This window comes from Mobula birostris, chromosome 23 (assembly GCF_030028105.1).
Source record: "Mobula birostris isolate sMobBir1 chromosome 23, sMobBir1.hap1, whole genome shotgun sequence".
Classification (NCBI taxonomy): Eukaryota; Metazoa; Chordata; class Chondrichthyes; order Myliobatiformes; family Myliobatidae; genus Mobula; species Mobula birostris.
Window position 1 is genome coordinate 7,420,461 of NC_092392.1, and position 21,518 is coordinate 7,441,978.

At 38.6% G+C, this 21,518-nt stretch overlaps 1 protein-coding gene across 1 annotated transcript in view; it reads left to right on the plus strand.

The window, feature by feature from the left end:
* The window catches only part of snd1 (staphylococcal nuclease and tudor domain containing 1), a 919,733-nt gene that overhangs the window by 386,150 nt on the left and 512,065 nt on the right, over positions 1 to 21,518 (plus strand). The window contains exon 16 of the mRNA XM_072241822.1: positions 4,150 to 4,259. Within this exon, the coding sequence (XP_072097923.1) occupies positions 4,150 to 4,259 (110 nt within the window). The remainder of the gene's footprint in view (positions 1 to 4,149; positions 4,260 to 21,518) is intronic.

Consider the following 21,518-nt stretch of genomic DNA (forward strand, 5'->3'; position numbering starts at 1 on the left):
ATGACTTTAATCAGAGGGTAGTAAATCTGTGGAATTTGTTGCCGCAAATGGCTGTGGAGGCTAAGTCATTGGGTCTATTTAAGGCAGCGATAGATAGGTTCTTGATTAGCCAGGGCATCAAAGGGTATGGGGTGAAAGGGGAGTTGAGATGACTGGAAGAATTGGATCAGCCTATGATTGAATGGTGTATCCGACTTGATGGGCCGAACGACCGACTTCTGCTCCTCCATCTTATGGTCTTACCCACCTACCCACTTCCCAAAGTTTTGGTAGGTAAGTTGTATACTGCAGAAATACTGCTAATGTAGTTGAACATTAGCTAATTGTGGTGAAATTGATGGATGTGAGAGAGAGCAGATATCAAAAAATAAGTTGACGAATGAATTTAATCAGATTTCTCTGAAAGCCTATATGGACTTGAAAGTGATGTACTAAATAAGTGATATCCAGAGCATATTGATAGTTTTGATATAAGAAGAAAATTAAAAGCTTGATTAGCCATTTGGATGCTCATCCCTTTCCCCTGTTCTGGGTGATTACTCCTCTGGAGTTCATTTTGTTTGGCCTGATCTTCATATCCCTCATTCATCAACTTAGGATAGTTACAAAACTAACGAAGGTGGGCTTGAACTCTTGCATTCCTAATGGATTTTTATTTGTTAGCAACTGAGGTTTGTGTGGTATGACTTGAACACTGAGGCTTCGGACAAAAATCTCTGTGTATTAGTAAGGGAGTGCTATACAAATTGAGAGTTTTTTTTATCGGAAACATCAGTGGAGCCCTGCAATATTTTCTTTGATGCATGGTCTACTTTCTTGAGTGTTCTTTTGGCTTGATTTCAAAGTTCAAATGCATTTATTATCAAAGTATGTATGCTGTATACAACCCTGAGACTTGTCTTCCCACAGACAGCCTATGGACCACTATGCAACACTATGGAACCCCTTCAGACAAAATATTAAATGCCTAATGTACAAAAATGGCAACAAAAAAGAGTGGGAGAACAAACAGAATGTAAAAGATGAAACCACAGAGTCACTGAAACATTCTGGAAATGCAGAACTCAGTTCAGTTTAGCACTGTGTTGTTCTTTGACTGTAGACTGCTGAGCCTGAGGCCAGTCAGCCCCGATGAAAACCTGACAAAATAGCAATAAAAAAGGAGAAACCAGAAACACATCATAACATAAACTGTAGAATTCCATCCACAAAGTGTGTCGGTTAAACCTTGCCGAAGATTCAAGACTCCAGCAGCATCTAGTAAGAAGCAGTGAAGACCAGTCGAACGCAGGCACCTTCCTCCTGCAACAGCGAGTAAGAGGGAGAAAGACAGCAGTCAAACACAGGCAGATGATGCTGAACACCCACTTGTCCTCTGCTCTCGTCCTCGTTGATTTCAATCTTGCTCGATGCTTTAATCAGCAAGAAATGGAGAGACAATGAAGAGAATTATCACTTGTGTCTTGATTAACATAACTGAAAATTTAAAACTTTTTTTTAAATTGAGGGAGCATACTCTCACTTCTAAAAGTAAATCATTACTTTGAGTTTTAGAGAAGCTATGGAGGTGATGAAAACTTTGCTATTAAAAGTGATTTTTTTAAAAAATTAGGCTGCTTGTGTGAAGCAGAAAATACAAATTACAACAGGGATACCATCCATTTGTCCCAATTAGTCCATACCATATTACACATGACCAAGTATTTCAAATCAGATTTTTCTAGCAATTTGTATTTAACCAGTTTGCCCTCTTTAAATGCAATTTGGAAATGTTGAGATTTTGGCAACTATTACACAAATTTAGGCGCAAAATTCCAGTGAGTTTTCCTTGCCTTCTTTAACTTACATTTAATCTCATCTCTATATGTTTTTCATTACCATGAATCCAAATACTTGAAACAACCTGATTTAATCTGCTGTATCTGATTCTTTCATAATTTACACATTTTCATTACATTGCACCATAATCTGTAGTCCTTCAATGATAAAGGTCCAATTTTCAAGTCTTTGTTTCTATTTTTTAATAAGCAGTGTCACAGTGAACCTTCAGGTTTTAAAATCTTTCTTGCAGTGTGAAACCTAACATTGTCTGAAGTACAAGAGTACAGAAACCATATCTATCTATCTGCTTTGTCTGGTGCTGACTAACTTCTGTCTGAACTAGACTGAGGTGTGAATTTATTAACCCATTCCATTCCTCTACCCTACTCATGTTCTGACATACCCCAACACCTCCCCCCTGCAGTTGCTAATCCTGCTACACTCTCTACCCCTCCAACCCCTCATTGTCACACAGGGCACTTTTGTACACCTTCGAGCTCCCTCGCTTTCCCTGTCCTGCTGTGTCCTCCTCCTCTGACTCTATACTCATTCCCTCATATTGACCTTCCTACCCTTCCTGTCTTCTACCCTGTATCTTTCCCTTCCCTATTTTTCCATTTTCCCATTATGAACCCCTCTACCCTGTTTTCATCTGCCCCTTTCTCTTGTTCTCTCCCTGTGGTGTATGTGTGTGTGTGTATATATATATATATATATATATATATATATATATATATATATATACACACATAAATTGTGGTGTCATCAGGAGCGAGAGGTCTACGGTCCAGCGCATTGATCAGTGACTATCATTGGTTGTATCATTTTGACTAGCAGGACTGTTGGTTTGATTTGGCTTGTCTTTTTTTTCAAAATTTGAAATATCCAGTGGTGATGACTATTGTTCTGTCTACTCTATTTATCAGGAAAACCAGGTTATATAAGTCTAAGTCTTTTTATTCATGTCCATTTATACAATTAGGGCAGGTAAACGAGCTATCAGCATTTTATTTCATATGGCGTTTGTGCAGTATTGAACTCTCACCGTAGTATTGCATATCCCTGTTGTTTAACATTCTGCCTTTGAGATTGAGCTTTGTTTCTCTTATAGCTATTGCCATTAACCTGACCTTGCCCCCAAACCCCCACAGTAGCTGTGAACAGATCTCTGTTTTGTAGCATTGATTTTTACTGAGCTGTAAAAGCTGTGCAGAGCTGCATTTACAGCACCAAATATCATTGCTCTGTTTTTCATTGTATTCTCATTTTGTATATTATTGTTCATCTCATAATCATGCCTGCTGTACCTTGTGCTTATTGTTGCTGTGAGGGTTTGTAAGCTTTTTTGCTCTATGTTCTCCTTTGGAGATAAATATCTGGTCACTTATCATATGTCCAGGGGTTTTGTGGAATGTAATTCCTGACACCATGGATTTTGTTTTCTGGGTATTCTAGCAATCCTTCATTTAAAAAAAAGTATTGGTGATAGAAACATGGAAAATCTACAGCACAATACAGGCCCTTTGGCCCACAATGCTGTGCCGAGCATGTACTTAGTTTAGAAATTACCTAGGGTTACCCATAGCCCTCTATTTTTCTAAGCTCCATGTGCCTATCCAGGAGTCTCTTAAAAGACCCTATCGTATCTGCCTCCACCACCATTGCCAGCAGCCCATTCCACGCACTCACCACTCTGTGTGTAAAATAAATAAGTAAATTACCCGTGACATCTCCTCTGTGCTTACTCCCAAGCACTTTAAAACTGTGCCCTCTTGTGTTAGCCATTACAACCCATGGGAAAAAAAAACCTCTGACTATCCACACTTGGAGAAAAATACTGGAGTTTAAGACCAAATTTGCATTGTACCCTCAATCATTTGACTTTATTTTGAATAGTTATTGCTGTTGTTTTCTAGCCAAATTACTACATCAGAACCCCACAAACTACTGAGATAAATGGAGGTGTTGATGTACTTTCAGTAGTGGTTGAAGGAAGAAGTACTGTTCGGATCTATTGGATCTTCTGTACTTCTAATTTTAATGTCATGGAGCAGGAAATATGGCACTTGAGAAAACTGTGATTCTTGCCACAAGGTGTAAGCTCGCATGTTGGGTCCACTTACTTTAAAGTTTCCCTCTCAGGCTTGATTACTGGTATTTTATTTAATAGTTTTTTACATTTGCTACTTCAGACAGTTTGAGGTTTGGGCTGTCAGTTAGTCTTCGCTGTAACATGATATCTGAGTTTGTGATGATTTTCAAACATCAGCAGAAATGTTTTTTTCTTTTAGTTTCCATCATTCTCAAGAGCCTTATTTATCGTTTCAGGTATTGAGTGCCCTCGTGGGTCCCGGAACACGCCTGCAGGGATCCAGGAAGGGGAACCATTTAGTGACGATGCTACACAATTTACTAAAGAGTTGGTGCTGCAGCGTGAGGTAAGTGAGTGACTCACATTCGCTCGGTTGATTTTGTGCTCAGATGTCTCACTTTTAAGGCACAAGTGGTGGCAAAAGATTTGAATTGAAATGGAGCTGCATAAATTCTTTTCTATGCTTGAGAATTAAATTTCACTGCAGTATCTGATGGCGTTTAACTGTATTGTTGAAGAAACTCTAATTTGTGAGACTTTTGTTACTGTTCTGTGCAGCACACCATTGTTACTGGAATTAATTAGTGGTTACCCAATTCATCAATTGTATGAGAAGAATACAGCTGCTCTTTTATTTCAGATTGGTGGCCTATTGCAATTATTTTTCCAGGCCTTGCGCCGCAGCAAAATCCTCTACATTTGCATTTCCATTTCCATCCATCTGCATTTCTCACAGCCTCCATTTTCATTTCCGTATATTTTCAGCTAGGTTGAAGATCTAAGGTCAATCCTGTTGCTGAATGTAGAAAGCACACTGTGACTGAAACGTTCTTCAATTTTGCGGAATCTCTAAAGCAAACCTAATTCTATCGACTTCTGTCACTACTTAAAATGAAAACTATTAGATTAATTCTTTTGTTAATCTAGCAATGGTACATGAGTAAGTAGTTCAGCTGTAGGTCTAAACCTTGTTGAGTTTCTTCGTTTTTCCCTTCTGATAACTCATGGATGTACTCCATATTGAACAGTAAATCATCTTGCACTCTCATTAAATCAATTTTGGAGTGTGCAAAGGAGCTGCCTTACTACCTCTGAAATTATATAATAAATGCTGTTTAGAGGCTCTGTAATGAGGTAATGTTTCAGAAATCTGTTTTCCAGGAATTTAGAAGGATTGGAAAAAATTTGTACTTCGTAACAGACAGATCATAAATTTCCCAGTGCATGATTCAGCAACCAAGGTTTAATATTTCATTATTGAATGGGTTTCTGCATTCTGGATACTTAGCCAGCTGTGTGCCAAGTAAAGAAATGGCCTTACTGGTACCACTGAAATGACTGGAATATGGGAACATAGACCATAAGATATAGGAGGAGAATCAGGCTATTTGTTTCATCAGGAATGCTCTGCCATTTCATCATGGCTGATCCATTTTTCCTGTCAGCCCCAATTACCTACCTTCTACCTGTATTCCTTCATGCCTAGAACAATCAAGAATCTATCAACCTCTGCTTTAAATATATATAAAGACGTGGCTTCCACAGCTGCTTGTGGCAATGAATTCCACAGATTCACCACTCTCTGGCTAAAGAAAATGGTTTTCATCTCCATTCTGAAAGTGTACCATATAGCCGACAGCATAAGAAGGGACAACTTTGTTTTAGTAACATGTCGTTGAATGCGCTATTAGTCGCATATTGAGCATGTGCTATTAGACGTGTATTGATCTGTACGTGTGTACCGAGTTCGGTTTCTGCCAGTAAAGAGTCACGAATCTTAGCTCCTATTTCCAGCTTTTTTATTAATAGCATTCTTGTGTAAATAGGCCACATACACAACAAATTGGCGATGAGATTAATGAACCTACATCTAAGCGGCAGGCCGTGTTTTAGTTGATAACGACACTCGGGGGAAGAGCGCAAGGAATGAGCCAAGGAGCGGGAGAAGGAGGCAGAGTGATGTCGCGAGTCTGAAAGGAAGCGGGAGCACAGCCGGAGTCGGGAACGTTGGGAGACCAAGAGACACAGTCGGAGCTACGGCACGTCCAAGTGAGACCACAGCCGTGCTGACCCCCAGGGGCTGAAGGTCTGCTTGCCCCAGAAGGGGATAAAAAGGAGCGACACACACACACATCTAGGTGGAGTGTGCTCGTGGCGCTAGCAAAAAAGGACACGTGAGTCAAAAAGACAAGGGGGGAAACGGGGCTAAATTAACATAACAAAGATGGCGATGATTGGAACTGTTACAGCATTTGATAGTGACATTGAAGACTGGGCAACTTACATTGAGAGAATGGAGTTATATTGTGAGGCTCACGGTGTTAATGATGAAAAGAAAGCCAGCGTCTTACTCAGTAGTAAGGGAGCAAAAAGGGGCTGCTACGAAGCTTGTTAACCCCTGAAAAGCCAGCTGACAAAATGCTCAAGCAAATAGTAGACACCCTTCAACAGCATTTAAACCCCAAACCACTGGTCATTGCTGAAAGATTTAAATTTCACAATCGGAATCAGAACAAAAATGAAAGCATTTTTGAATATTGTACTGAATTGTGCAAATTATCAGAACATTGTCAATTTGGAGCTGGTCTGTCGGATGCATTGAGGGACAGGTTAGTGTGTGGCATGCACTGTGAAACCACACAGAAGAAGCTTCTGTGTGAAAGACACCTTAAATTTGAGAAAGTGCTAAACATTACAATATCAACGGAAACAGCGGCACGGGGTGTTTCCGAGATACAACAAAAACCTCTGGAATATGCCACAAATAAAATGTCACTGAACAGGAATGAAGGAAAGAAATGTTACCGTTGTGGGAATAGGTCACATGACCCAGATGACTGTTGGTTTAAAGACGAAGAATGCAGAAACTGTGGCAAACAGGACCACATTGGCAGAGTATGCAGAGCTAGTCAACAGCAGAAAAAGGGCAAAATACAGAGAAACAAGAAACCTCAGAAAGGAAAATACAACAATGTACACAAAATGAAAGAAGGCAGTTCTGATGAAAGTGACTCCGATGAAAGTGAATTGTCTTGTCGGCAAATTCACAGCGTGAAAGAGACAGATGATCGAAGAGTAATATGGATCACTCCACAAGTGGTGGGCGTGAGACTGAATATGGAGTTGGACACAGGCTCAGCTTTAACAGTGATCTCTGTACACGACTATAAACGACTGCTTTGGCACATATCTCTGAAACGAACTAAACCTCTACTTTCTTTCTTTTTAAATCTTTTTATTGAATAAGTATACAAAAAGGTAAGCCATATAGGCACTAATACACTGTTAGAATATAATAAAATTACAGGAGATATTAATACAAAAAAAATGATACAATGTAATTTAAACATAACGTACCAAGGTAACATAATAGTATACTAATTTTTATATATATATCAATAGAGAAAAGGGAAAAAAACCTCAAAAAAAAACCCACTGTGCAACTAACTAAAAGCAAAGCAAAGCAATGGGCTAACTTGAAACCAGAGTTAAAAAACTTAAAATTACGTCCTCAATCCCGACCTCCATTAAAAACAGTAAAAAAAAACAAGAAGGGTATATATTACATTAAATGAAAATATTGAATAAAAGATCTCCAGGTCTGTTCAAATTTAAATGAGGAGTCATAAAGATTGCTTCTAATTTTCTTCAAATTCAAGCATAATATCGTCTGAGAAAACCAAAAAAAGGTAGTTGGAGCATTAAGCTCTTTCCAATGTTGTAAGGTACATCTTTTCGCCATTAAAGTAAGAAATGCAATCATTCTACGGGCTGAAGGAGAAAGATTACTGGAAATTTTAGGTAGTCCAAAGATAGCAGTAATAGGGTGAGGAGAGATATCTATATTCAGTACCTTGGAGATAATATTAAAAATGTCTCTCCAAAAAGTTTCCAGAGTAGGACAAGACCAAAACATATGAGTTAAAGAGGCTATCTGCCCCGGACATCTATCACAAAAAGGATTAATATGAGAATAAAGGTGAGCTAATTTATCTTTGGACATATGTGCTCTATGAACAACTTTAAATTGAATTAGGGAATGTTTAGCACAGATAGAGGAAGTATTGACTAATTGTAAAATCTGCCCCCAGTCATCCACGGAAATAATAGATCCCAATTCTTGTTCCCAATCTACCCTAATCTTATCAAATGGAGCATTCCTAAGTTTCATAATAATATTATAAATAATAGCCAATGCACCTTTCTGACATGGATTAAGGTTAATTATAGTATCTAAAATGTATGTAGGAGGAAGCATTGGAAAGGAAGAAAGTATAGTACTTAGGAAATTTCTAACTTGTAGATATCTAAAAAAATGTATTCTTGATAAATTATATTTATTAGATAATTGTTCAGAAGACATAAGGGAACCATCTAAAAATAAATCCAAAAACCGTGAAATACCCTTAGTCTTCCAAATTTGAAAAGCACGATCCGTAAAAGAGGGAGGAAAAAATGTTACCTAAAATAGGAATCGCTAGCCCAAATTGGTTAAGATCAAAAAATTTTCTGAATTGAAACCAAATACGTAAGGTATATTTAACTATCGGGTTAGACACCTGTTTAAGGCGTTTCAAATCAAAAGGAAGAGAGGAACCTAAAATAGAGCCAAGTGTATAGCCCTGAACAGATTGTAATTCCAATGCTACCCATTTAGGAATGGATAGTATATCCTGGTCAAGTAACCAAAATTTCATATGTCGAATATTAATTGCCCAATAATAAGATCTAAAGTTAGGTAATGCTAAGCCTCCATCTCACTTAGCTTTCTGTAAATGTATTTTACCCAGTCTTGGGTTTTTATTTTGCCAAATAAATGAAGAAATTTTGGAGTCAACTTTATCAAAAAAAGGTTTTGGAACAAAAATTGGTAATGCCTGAAATATATATAAAAATTTTGGCAAAAAAAACATCTTAACTGCATTAATACGACCAATCAAAGTTAAATATAAAGGAAACCATTTAGAGGAAAGTTGAATAATATGGTCAATTAAGGGTAAAAAGTTAATCTTAAATAAATCTTTGTATTTACAAGTAATTTTAATCCCAAGATACGAAAAATAATTATTAATCAATTTAAATGGAAAGTTATGATATAAGGGAAGTTGTTTATTAATTGGGAAAAGTTCACTCTTACTAAGATTTAATTTATAACCTGAAAAAAGACCAAATTGTGCTAATAGCTCTAAAACAGCAGGGATGGATTTTTGGGGATTAGAAATATATAAAAGTAAGTCATCAGCATAGAGTGATATTTTATGGGACTTTAAGCCCCGAGTTATCCCTGTAATATTTGGAGATTCTCGAATGGCAATTGCAAGAGGTTCTAATGCAATATCAAATAATAAAGGACTAAGAGGACACCCTTGTCGAGTACCTCGAAAAAGAGGGAAAAAAGGTGAGCTTAGAGAGTTAGTATGGACCGAGGCCACAGGAGAATGATATAACAATTTAATCCAGGATATAAATTTCGAGCTAAAATTAAACATTTCAAGCACCTTAAATAAATAAGGCCATTCTACTCTAACAAAAGCTTTCTCAGCATCTAAAGAGATAACACACTCAGGAACATTTTGTGAGGGAGTATAAACAATATTTAACAGTGTGCGAATATTATAAAAAGAGTAACGACCTTTAATAAAACCTGTTTTGTCTTCCGAAATAATAAAAGGAAGTACTTTTTCTAATCTATTTGCTAATAACTTAGAAAAAACTTTAGAATCAACATTTAATAAAGATATTGGTCTATAAGATGCACATTGAGCAGGATCTTTATCCTTCTTTAATATTAGAGAGATTGACGCTCTATTGAAAGATTCAGGAAGTTTACCAAGTTTTAATGAAGCCTCAAAAACCCTACAGAGCCAAGGGATTAATGAAGGTGCGAAACATTTATAAAATTCTACGGTAAACCCATCAGGGCCAGGAGCTTTCCCCAAATTCATAGAGAAAATAACATTCTTAATCTCATCCGTGGTAATGGGAGTATCTAACATAGAAGACATATCCTGTGAAATCTCAGGGAAGTCTAGATTATCTAAAAAATCATTCATATATTTAGAATCTCGAGGAGACTCTGATTGATATAAGGAAGAATAAAAATCACAGAAAGTTTGATTAATCCCCACATGATCAAGTATCAGTCGGTCATTTTGGTTATAAATCTGATTAATTTGAGATTTAGCATAATTAGACTTCAGTTGATTAGCCAACAGTTTGCCAATTTTGTCACTGTGTACATAAAATTCACTTCTTGTTTTCTTTAATTGGTTTACAATGGAGGACGAAAGTAATAAACTGTGTTCCATTTGAAGTTCAGTTCTTTGTTTATATAACTCCTCAGAAGGAGCTATAACATATTTCTTATCAATTTCCTTAATCTTGTCCACGATTGCCAACTCCTCCTGCTTCAGCTTCTTCCTCAAAGCAGCAGAATACAAGATAATCTGACCACGAATATAAGCTTTAAAAGTATCCCAAAGAATGTTCACAGAAATATCCTCTGTATAGTTAATTGTAAAAAAAAGATCAATCTATTCATTCATAAAGTTAACAAAGTCCGAGTCCTGAAGCAACAGCGAATTAAAACGCCATTGTCTATTATTTTGTGTATTGGCCTGAATTTTAATAGAAAGCTTAAGTGGAGCATGATCCGAAATGGTTATAGAGTCATAATCACATTTAATCACTGAAGAAATAAGACGAGAATCAATAAAGAAATAATTCTTGAATAGGAATGGTGAACATGTGAAAAAAAAGAAAAACCTTTTTCCTGAGGATGCAAAAAACGCCAAATGTCCGTCGACCCAGAATCAGAGAGGAATGAATTAATCAAGGTTGCAGATTTATTAGGTAAGGTCCGTAGAGGAGCCGAACGGTCCAAAGCTGGAGATAAACAGGTATTAAGATCTCCGCCCCAGATCAATGAAAACTCATTCAAATTTGGGAACTGATTGAATAATGATTTATAAAATTCTGGACAGTCCGTATTAGGAGCATAAACATTAACCAAAACTACCTTTTTATTAAATAGTAGACCACTAATCAATAGAAATCTACCATTTGGATCAGAAACAATATCATGTTGTATAAAAGTAACTGAGGAGTCTATAAAAATAGAGACGCCTCGAATCTTAGCATTGGAGTTCGAATGAAACTGTTGTTCCTTCCAGAATTTAAAAAAATGGCTGTTCCCCCTCCGCACATGGGTCTCTTGTAAAAATAAAATTTGTGCTTTAAGTCTCCGGAACACTTTAAAAACTTTTTTCCTTGTAATAAGATGATTAAGACCATTAGTATTCCAGGAGACAAAATTAATAATAGACTCCATAAACCCTAAAGTCAACCGGCATCAAGGAGGATTGACGATAGGCTCGACCCACGAACCCGGAAAGGGAACAGAACAAATAAGAGATACCGGGAAGAAGAACGCAACCAGTACTTCAATAATGTACATAGCCCAAGAAGAAAGAAACTGAAACGTGAAGCCCCTCCCACCACCCCACACCCCATGACCCCAAGGCTAAATCTAACGCAGACCAGCCCGAAAGAAGCAAGCACTAAAACTACCCCCATGACTTCCGGTATACACTCCCTAAAAAAGTGTAAATATAAAAAAAGATCAGCTAATTATAAAACAGTAAGAGAATAAAAAAAGGTAACTCAATGAAAACAAATACATAATATAACAGAGTAAAAGCCAGAAAATATAAAAAAAACCGCAACAAACCCCAAACCCTATAAGTAAACAAAACAAAAAAATGAGATTATTAACATAAACTAGTTATGAAAACCTACAAAACAAAGTAGATTTAAAAAACTACAAAATTTAAGGCCATAAAGGAAATACGTAAAATGACGGTGAGGGAATAACCACCCAGAATCCCCTGGGAAAAAGGAAGGAATGACGCAGTTAAAAAAGAAAGTTTAGCAACCATATTAAATAATCAAAAATAAACTTTTCTGCCCATATAGGACAAAAAAAAATTAAGACTGACAAATTCACAACCTCCGATCAACGGAGATAGTTAAAAATTACGATTAAGATGTTGAAGGTGAAAATTGATCCAGATAACTCTGGGCATCCGATGGAGGTTCAAAAAAACGGAGGGCTCCATCCGACGTACGAATCCTTAGACGTGCAGGGTAGAGCAGCACTGGTTTTAAATCCATCTTGTAGAGTTCCGACATCACAGATCTGAACAAACCTGTTGATCCCGGATTGGTTTACTGAAATCCTCCACGAATCGGAACTTAAGATCCAGAAAATCAATATAACCTTTAGATCGAACGAAACGAAACAGTTTCTCCCTGTCTTGAAAGTAATGAAAACGTAAAATGACATGTCGAGGTTTATCTGACCTAAGCGAGTATGATGGAACTCTGTGAACACGATCCAATAACGGTGGTTGGTCAGGAAATACAGTAGGAAATGCATTTTTTAAAAGTTGAGAAAAATACTTCATAGGGTTATCAGATTCAACAGCTTCACGCACCCCAATCATTCGAAGATTCTGCCGTTGCATTCTGGATTCTAAGTCAGAGTTTTTAAAGGTCAGAAAGTCGAGTTTCTTCTTCATTACTTTAATTGTTTCTTCGATTTTCTCCATCTTGAGCTCACTTTGTTGCGTGGATTTTTGAAGATCAGATATAGCCGACTGATGTTCTGTAATAGATATTTGTATCTTCTCGATTGAGTCGGCAATTTTCTGGAAACTAATTGAAATTTCCTCACGAATCAGCTCCGTAATAGAGGTTGAAATTTCCCTTTGAATTAGCTACGATATAGCTTTCAAAGTCACCGGTGGTTCAGTCGGAGGGAAATCAGTACCTTTTGGTCTACCCGGAGGTTTGCCGTCTTTCCCGTTTTTTCCATTCTTAGACATAGCAGACCTTAAACGCATCCGATTATCAAAGAGCCCAATTTGTTTCAAATTATTGTAAAAGTCGATGCCTTAATGGTTAATTAAAATATAGCTGATCATAAGAAGAAAAACTCAGAGGTAATGGAGCGAGTCAAGAACGCGACTTCACTCCATGAGCGCTACCGGAAGTCTCACTAAACCTCTACTAAAGACTTACACAGGACAGAAAGGCAAAATTAAAGTGACAGTGACCTACAGAGATAAAACACAACAACTGAACCTCTATGTACTGAAAAATGGAAGACCACTGTTGCTGGGATGTGAATGGGTCAGGAAAATTTTGGCACACCATCAAGGCACTAGATGTGTCAACAAAGGAGGGCAGCTCGGCGGGGAAGATGTCTGCAGCTCTCCTCTCACCCACTGTCGACTATTACAACGATGATGAGGAGCTAGACAGCGTCGACGAGGAGGACGAACGCAGTATCCGTGGCCGCAACTCGGATGAAGATAGAGGATGCAAGGGAGACAGATATTGCCATTAAGCAGGATGATGAAGACTACCTGGAAGTAAACGAGCAGATGTACCAGGAGAAATTGACATCTCTCAGAAGATAGCTACAGCAGTTACAGGAAGGCACTTTGCAGGAGTATCAGAAAAGGATGAAGAAACTAGATCAATAAAACAAGGAAAGAATACGAAATGCAGAGCTTCTTCTGCAACTGGAGACAGAACAAGTGGAAAAGAATTATATTAAAGAGAAGAAAGCAGCAGTGAAGGAATTTGAAGATAAAAAGATTGAGTTAGAAGAAAAAAGATGATTGAGAATGAGAGGCTAACAATGGAACTCACAGGAGATTCTATGGAGGTAAAGCCAATAATGACGAGGAAACTAGGGAGGAGACCTAATGACCCTGTTCCAATTACAGACACAAGATGAAAACCTGCACCTGCGCAGTTAAATTACTTGTTAATAAATGAACAGATAATGGAAGATCTGCGAACCCTCAATGAGCTTAAATCTCGAAAAGACCAGCATCTCTGTCTTCTCCTGAGCATCTTCCCCGCACTCCTGCTGAATCACCAGCACAAAGATATGAAGCACGAATAGATGATGAAAAGTTATATTACGATAAGAGATGGTATCATAAAGGTCAAGCTATCTATTTGGAATCTAAGGAGAATAAGAAGTTTGGCTGTGTAATTAGCTCAGTTGCAACAAATGAGATATGGGTAAGGAAGACAAGTGATAGCACAAAGATGCATATATATCTAGGACAGCTGCACAGAGGAGTTTTCATTATATGGAGGCAATCTGCTGCCTAGAACTCTTAGCAAGTTGGAGGCGCACATCTGTGTAACTCCCTGTGCTCAGAGGTCAACTTTTCATGACTTTTATATGGAAATCTGTATTAAAACAAGTAAGTTTATTGACAGACATTACCCAGAGAGGTAGAGAAGAACCCCCAGAGACTTGAGTTATAAATGGGTCTTAGACCAAAAGTAAAAAAAGGCTCGTTATAATTTGATGTTATTACATTACGTTGTTATAATTTGATATTATTAAGTTACTAAGTAAACAAATGGTAGGCGTTTGTATGTTAACGGTAAACATATTTGTTTAGCATAGTGCCCCAGCCAAAAAAAACAGTTGATACACTATTAAAGTAAAAGGGGAGGAGTGTACCATATAGCCTGCAATATAATAAGGGACTGCTTTATGTTTTAATAACACGTCGTTGAATGTGCTATTAGGCACATATTGAGCATGCGCTATTAGGCACATATTGATCTGTACGTGTGTGCCAAGTTCGGTTTCTGTCAGTAAAGAATCATGAACCTTAGCTCCTGTTTCCAGCATTTTTATTAATAGCATTGTTGTGTAACCAGGCCACATACACAACAGAAAGGATGCCCCTCTATTCTGAGGCTGTGTCCTCTAGTCCTGGAAACTCTACCTATATGATACATCCTCTCCACATCCACTTGATCAAGGACTTTCACCATCCGATAGGTTTCACCGAGGTCATCCCTCATTCTTCTGAATTCCAGTGAATACAGGCCTGGAGCCATTAAACACTCTTCATATAATAAGCCGTTCAATCCTGGAATCATTTTTGTGAACCTGCTTTGAACCTTCTCTAGTTTTAGTACATCTTTCCTTAGATAAGGGGCCCAAAACTGCTCACAATACTCCCAAGAGACACCTCACTATTGCTTTATAAAGTCTCAACATTACATCCTTGCTTTTATATTGTAGTCCTCTTGAAATAAATGCTAACATTGTATTTGCTTTCCTCACCACAGACACAGCCTGCAAATTGACCTTTAGGGAATTCTACACAAGAACTCCCAAGTCCCTTTGTATCTTAATTTTTTCTTGTATTTCCTCGCCATTTCATATATAGTCAACCCTTTCATTTCTTCTACCAAAGTGCATGACCATACACTTCCCAACAATGTATTCCATCTGCCACTTCTTTGCCCATTCTCTTAATCTATTGAAGTCCTTCTGTACCTTCTCTACTTCATTAAAGCTACCTGCCCCTCCACCTATCTTCATATCTTCTGCAAACATTTCAACAAACTCATCAATTCCATCATCCAAATCATTTTCATAAGAAGAATCTGTTCCAACGCAGACCCCTGTGGAGCACCACTTGTCACCAGCAGCCAACCAGAAAAGGCTCCCTTTATTCCCACTCTTTGCCTCTAGCCAATCAGCCACTGTTTTATCCATGCTAGAATCTTTCCTGTAATACCATGGGCTTGTAGCTTGTTAAGCAGCCTCACGTGTGGCACCTTGTCAAAGGCCTTCTGAACACCTAAGTACACAACATCAACTGTTTCTCCTCTATCTATCCTGCTTGTTATTGCTTCAAAGAATTCCAACAGATTTGTCCTTGAGGAAACCATGCTGACTATAGCCTATTTTATCATCTGCTTCCGAGTACCCCAAAACTACATCCTTAGCAATCGTCTCCAACATCTTCCCAACCACTGAGGTCGGACTAACTGGTCTATGATTGTCTTTGTTCTGTCTCTTTCCCTTCTTGAAGAGTGGAGTGACATTTGCAATTTTCCAGTCTACTGGAACCATTCCAGATTCTCATGATTCTTGAAAGATCATCAGCGTCCACAATATCTTCAGCCACTTTTTTCAGAACTTTGGAGTGTACACCATCTGGCCTAGGTGTCTTACCCACCTCCAGACCTTTCAGTTTCACAAGAAACTTCTCTCTCGTTATGGTAACTTCACACTCTTCATGCCCCCAGACACCCGGAACTTCCACCATACTGCTAGTGTCTTCCACACGTTTACAAATAATGTCTTCTTGAATGCTCTTGGTCTATGAATGCTGATGCTATTTACTTGTTCTTATCACTTTTAATTCATGGGAGAAGTGGAGGATTCAAGGGACACACTCTTAGTGAAGCTTGACAGTTGGTTAAATGGATGTTTTGGATGATTGATGTGGTTTACCTTATCATGATGCCTGACATCAATTTTCATGTGACTCTTTGTGTTTTGAAATATCACTGACATTTGTCCACTGTTCTGAAAAATCTATATCATTTAAAAATGGTCTCTCTACGTCATATGTTTGCTTTTTAAATGCAGTCAGCGTTGTTAGATGTAAGATTTATAGGGGGATCCCTAAACGGCACACAACTGCTGCCCCATAGTTGTAGGGCTTTATTTTAATAACGTTGCTGCATGTTCTCTGTTTTTTGGGGACTGGAGTTGTGAACAGTGAGAGAAATGTCAGTTAACATATCTCCCACATTCAGTACTGTGCAAAAGTCTTAAGCACATATATATAGCTGGGGTGCCTAAGATTTTTGCATAGTATTGTAGTAATTTTATACATTGTGTCATACTGCTGTCGCAAAAAAAAAGTCATGAGATATGTAAGTGATGATAAACCTGATTCTGATGTGGGTCTCAATTGTGGACTGAGAGTGGGAAGGGAGCAGGGAGAGAGGAGTCATGGTTAGGTAAAGGGGGAAGGAAGAGTGGAGGGAGCATGAAGTGCCAGAGGGACATTCTGTAATGACCAATAAACCAATTGTTTAGAATCAAATATCTTTGCCTAGTGTCTCAGGGCTGGGTGTCTGCATTCATGTCATCCCCCACCCTGGGACTCCTTCTCTGTCTCATGTCCTAGATCCCTCCCATGGAGCTCCACACTCACCATTCCCAACATCCTTTGCTCCCACCAGATTTGCAAACTCTCTATCCGGCACCCCAGCTATACACATGTGCCTAAGACATTTGCACAGTTTTGTAAATGCAGTTGTACTTTGACATATTGGGAAATGTATATAGGATACATGGGAAGTACAAAAACAGCGCTCATACTTATGGTCTTTAATGTCATTGAATACAGTAAGGTAAACATTGTTCTTCTGCTTAGCTTGAAGTCTCTGTTTATGCCTAAATCTATAAGGGTGGTGATAATTGTGATTTGTTAGTGTTTGGTAGTCTGCCAATCTGACTTGTGTTCGGGCTGCTTCAACTGATGCACTTTAGATAGTGTTTCATGGACAATGCCATGATTTTGTATATATTCTTTATGAACTATTTATTTTGTTTCTTTTTCATGGGCTTTGATGCTGAAGTTTGCTTCTTTAAAATATGAGTGTTGAGTTGAATGGAAGTAGGATAAAACAGCTTCTTTTATGTTCCAGCATAATTTGATTGTCATCCTTTTACCATTGTCATCAGCCACCAGCAACATACAGTGTTCTTGCTGCAGAAACTTTTTGTAGAAGGATATTGATCTGTGGGAGAAATGTTAGGCACTGGCACATTAGAGCTTTTCTGCTAACTGGTCTAACTATGTTGGGTAGCCTTCAATTTAGGCAGCGTTACTCTCAATCCATTGGATTTTTTTATATTCACTTCATATGTTGAAAGTCCTTTTTTGAATGTGGCCTCATTTCAGATCTCCAAGCTTCTTCATGAGAATAGCTGTAATTTTAGACACACACAAAATGCTGGAGGAACTCAGCAGGTCAGGCAGCATTTATGGAAACAAATAAACAGTCAACGTTTCGGGCCGAGGCCCTTCATCAAGGCTAGAAAGGAAGGGGGTGGGGTGGATGCTGGATTAAAAAGGTGAGGGGAGGGGAAGGAGGAAAAGCTAGAAGATAATAGATGAAGCCAGGTGGGTGGGAAAGATCACCTAGCATTTACATTAATCACCTTGTTCTGGGAAGTGTTTGAGAAGACATTTGTTGTAGAAAGACTTGGGCATGGTGCTTCTAATAAGTCAGCCATGATAAAGCATACTCAATGGGCTGAATGGCCTAATTCTGCTCCTCTGTCTTATGGTCTTGTGGAGATCATTTCCTGTCAGTCACCTTATGTACAGGCACTCCTGTGCCTCGTGAGTCTTTATGGACATGAAATCAATCTATGTATCTAAGCTATCATATGTATTTATATCAACACTCACAAAATACTGGAGGAATTTGGTAAGTCAGGCAGCATCTATGGAAATGAATACAGCTGTCAGTGTTTTGGGCCGAGACCCATCTTCGATCCAGTCCATCAACAATCCTGAAGAAGAGTCTCAGCCTGAAACATCAACTGTTTATTCATTTCTATAAATGCTGACTGATCTGCTGAGTTCCTTCAGCAATTTGTGTTTGTTGCTTTTGGTTTCCAGCGTCTGCAAAATCTCTTGTGTTAATGTATTTATATTTACTGCATAGTACCAGATCCAGAACAACAACAATTTCATTCTCCTTTAACACTCGTGTACAGGAAATGACATTAAACACTCTTGAAATCTTTCACCTGAGATGGGGAGGGGGGGTGATGGTACTCAATGGGGCACTAGGAAATCTTTAACCAGTTTAATGAATTGTAGAATATATTTAATGATCTTGCAAGAAAGAGTTTTCCACATTGCCTTGAGGGGAAGTTGGCTCATTTTAATGTGCTGTTCTATGATTTAACTCTATCAGTAAAAGTTCCATAGGATCTCTAGCCACCTTAACAGAAAAGGGAAGCTGCTAACGGTTTTGCAATGCTGATTTAAAGTAATTCTCTCTTAATAGATCATTGTAGATATTCATTAAAGGAAATCATTTGCAAGTGTAAAAGCATTGTCTTCCTGAGCTCAAACCAATTTAATGCAGTTTTATCACCTCGCCCTTCAGTGCTTTTAGGAGAGGCTGTAACTAAATATTAAAAAATGCATATTGTCTGTTTCGGACCGCCACCCTACATTATTGCTCTTTTGAAATGCAGCTTAATTTGTGAAAAGAAATAGCAGTAAATTTAAACATTATTGAATAGAATTATGATCAAGGAAGTATTTTCTGGTAATGTCGATTGAGAAATAAGTATCAGTCAGTCATGTTGCATATCTTCCTTGCTCTCAAACTAATGCGATATTGGATGGTAAGCTTCATTCAAAAGACGGAGCCTCCAGCAGTATAGCCATCTCTTAAGACTTACAGCCTAGATTTGTAAACTCATGTCTTTGGGCCCATTGGCTTTTGACCAAGTTTAAATGTTGCCAGTGAGTCACGTTAACATTGTGTGATTGTTTTGAGAGTTATAAAAGAAAGTGGCTGATACAGGGCCATGGAAAAGTTGCACAATTACATTTAGGTGATGCACGTGCCCTGTTCACCCTGTATACCCATGCCTCTGTCGCCACCCATAGCTCCAATCTGCTAATTAAATTTGCTGATGACACTACATTGATTGGCCTAATCTCAAACAATAATGAGGTGGCCTCCAGGGAAGAAATCATCCCTCTGACACAGTGGTGTCAAGAAAACAACCTCTCCCTCAATGTTGCAAAAACAAAGGAGCTGGTTGTGGATAACAGGAGGAGTGGAGATGGACTAATCCCTATTAACATCAATGGATCTGGGGTTGAGAGGGTAAACAACTTTAAACTCCTTGGCATCTACATCACCGAGGACCTCATGTGATCTGTACACACCAGCTGTGTGGTGAAAAAGACACAACAGCTCCTCTTTCATCTCAGACGGTTGAGGAAGTTTGGTATGGGCCCCCAAATCCTACGAACTTTCTACAGGGTAAACATGAGGATATCTGCAAATGCTGGAAATTCAAGCAACACACACAAAATGCTGGTGGAACGCAGCAGGCCAGGCAGCATCTATAGGAAGAAGTACAGTCGATGTTTCGGGCCAAGACCCTTCGTCAGGACTAACTGAAAAAAAAGATAGTTCTCTTTCTTCTTTCAGTTAGTCCTGACAAAGGGTCTCGGCCCGAAATGTAGACTGTACTTCTTCCTATAGATGCTGCCTGGCCTGCTGCGTTCCACCAGCATTTTGTGTGTGTAACTTTCTACAGGGGCACAATTGAGAGCACCCTGACTGGCTGCATCACTGCCTGGTATGGGAACTGTACCTCCCTTAATCGCAGGATTCTGCAGAGAGTGGTGTAGACAGCCCAGTGCATCTGTAGTTGTTAACTTCCCATGATCCAGGACATTTACAAGGACAGGTGTGAAAAAAGGGCCCGAAGGATCATTGGGGACCCGAGACACCCCAACCACTGTCTATTGCAATATCATAAGAGCCAGAACCAACAGGCTCTGGGACAGCTTCTTCCACCAGGCCATCAGGCTGATTAACTCATGCTGATTCGAGTGTATTTCTATGTTACGTTGACTGTCCTATTTATTATAAATTACTATGATTGCACATTACACATTTAGATGGAGATGTAACAAATATTTTAACTCATGTACATGAAGGATATAAGAAATAAAGTCAATTCAATTAATAAATTAATACAATTGCAGTGCTGTGTGAGGTGTGCTCAACTTCAGATCTCAATTTCACTGTGATGTGTTCGATTGTGTTGTTGAATACCCATGTTTCCCCCTCTTGCTAATATACTCAAAGTATAAAGACCCATGTGCCTGATGTGGAGTAGAAAATTTTCTGTGGAGGTGAACTAAGGCATATTTGTATTTAGTATTCTTTGTAATATTTCCTACGTTTGGGTTAAGTGACCAGGCAATCTATTGAGTGAATGTTCATCCTTGGACAGTTTATCCAGTGAATACTCTTTCCAGGAAAATTGGGTAAAGAAAAGATGGTGTGAAATGTGAGTGAGAAGCTGAATCAAAGATTGATTTTAGACATTTCGAAACTCAGTGTGTTTATTGATTTAGATAACAGCAGTGGCACAGAAATGGACATTGAGTCTAAAAATACCTAGCAAAACAGGAACGCAAACAGGAGGAAATCTGCAGATGCTGGAAATCCAAGCAACACACACAAAATGCTGGTGAACGCAGCAGGTCAGGCAGCATCTATAGGGAGGAGTACAGTTGACGTTTCAGGTCAAGGCCCTTCGTCAGGACTAACGGATAAAAGAGATAGTAAGAGATTTGAAAGTGGGAGGGGGAGACCCGAAATGATAGAAGAAGACAGGAGAGGGAGGGATGAAACTAAGAGCTGCGAAGTTGATTGGCAAAAGGGATGCAAGGCTGGAGAAGGGAGAGTATCATAGGACAGAAGGCCTTGGAATAAAGAAAGGGGAAGGGGAGCACCAGAGGAAGATGGAGAACAGGCAAGGAGTTATTGTGAGAGGGAAAGAGCTTCCAACTTGATGGCATGAACATTGATTTCTCTAACTTCTGTTAATGCCTCTCCTCCCCTTCTTACCCCATCCCTAATTTTCTTTCTCTCTTTCCCTCTCACAATAACTTCTTGCCTGTTCTCCACCTTCCTCTTG